Here is a 1,530-nt window from a genome sequence, read left to right on the forward strand (position 1 = left end):
GTTTGTCTCCACTCACAGCCCACATCTTTTGTTATACTTCTTCCTTTTTCCTCATAGATGGTAAGCCTTTGCCAGCAGGGCCCTCTTTATGACTGCCACTGCCAAAGCTGCAGAAACATAGACACTATTTGTTGGCTAACAGAATTAGGAAATATAATCTTACTATACAGTATTTTCATCTTTAGTTTGAAGATTGGTGGAAGTTAGAGTTGGTAAAGCTACTGTATCACTGGACATTGCATCAAATGTCAAATAGAATAAGTTTTTCATATTGTATATGTAAATGATAATGTTAATTAAAAGTCTTGTAACTGAATTAATGTATATATTTTTTTTAATTAAATTAAAATATATATTTTTATATAGTTTCATGCAGATTATGCAGCTGAAAAGCACACAATGAAGCCAAAGGACACAAGACTTGTGACAGAATTTGTACTCACTGGTCTTTCCTCTGACCCAAACCTTCAGCTTCCTCTCTGTCTCCTCTGCTTATCAGTGTACCTGGTAACCTTGCTGGGTAATCTTATGATCATTGTGATAATTAGAGTGACTCCAGGCCTGCAGACACCAATGTATTTTTTCCTCATGAATTTATCCCTTATAGATATATTCTACTCATCAACTATTACACCCAACATTATAGCCAACATTCTCTCTGTAAACAAAACAATTTCTATCACTGGTTGTGCAACACAAATGTTTTTCTTCATTGACTTGGTGAGCTCTGAAGCGATGCTGCTTGCTGTGATGGCCTATGACCGATATGCAGCCATATGTAAACCTTTATATTATACAACACTTATCAACAAAGCAAAATGTTTTCAACTTGTTTGCTCAGTATACATGGCAGGATTTCTTAACTCATTCATACATACCTATTTTGCATTTATCCTACCATTCTGTGGGTCAAATTATATTAATCATTTCTACTGCGATATCAACCCCATCTTAAAACTTTCATGCAAAGATACATTTCTTAATGAGCTTCTCTTATTTGTTTTTGCTGGCTCTATTGGAGTGGGAGCTTTTTTGTTTATACTAATATCATATGCCCATATTTTAATACCGTTATTTAGGATTGGCTCTTCTAGAAGTAGGAGTAAGTCTCTTTCCACCTGTATCTCTCACTTTACGTGTGTAGCCTTGTTCTATTGCCCAGCTATCTTCATGTATTTACGACCAACTTCTGCATACGCAGTGGACCAGGACTGGGTGTTGTCTCTGTTCTATACAGTGATCGTACCAATGTTGAATCCCATAATTTACAGCCTGAGAAACCAAGATGTAAAACAGGCTTTGGCAAAGCTGAAATTCATTAGTATTTTGTTTATTTTAAAATAACTTTTTATTGAGTTTTTTTCACAAAAATACAAGTAACTACAAATAAAAATAAAAAGTAATAATAGTCAAGCCCATGAACAGGTTATTGGAGCCATAGGTAAAAAAAAGAGTAGATAAAGAAGCCATCAATAACATTTACTGTATGGAATAGACTCAACTGAAAAGTGGGTACTGAGACGAGGGTGA

General features: G+C 34.9%; 1 protein-coding gene across 1 annotated transcript; it reads left to right on the plus strand.

Annotated features, from left to right (window-relative positions):
- The first annotated feature begins 399 nt into the window (after positions 1-399).
- On the plus strand, positions 400-1,344 carry LOC148540374 (olfactory receptor 5AR1-like). Its single transcript, XM_088444535.1, has one exon. It carries the CDS (start codon positions 400-402, stop codon positions 1,342-1,344), a length of 945 nt encoding a protein of 314 aa, XP_088300661.1.
- The last annotated feature ends 186 nt before the right edge of the window (positions 1,345-1,530 follow it).

The sequence above is a fragment of the Taudactylus pleione genome, unplaced genomic scaffold (assembly GCF_031769625.1).
Source record: "Taudactylus pleione unplaced genomic scaffold, aTauple2 ptg000019l, whole genome shotgun sequence".
Taxonomy (NCBI): domain Eukaryota; kingdom Metazoa; phylum Chordata; class Amphibia; order Anura; family Myobatrachidae; genus Taudactylus; species Taudactylus pleione.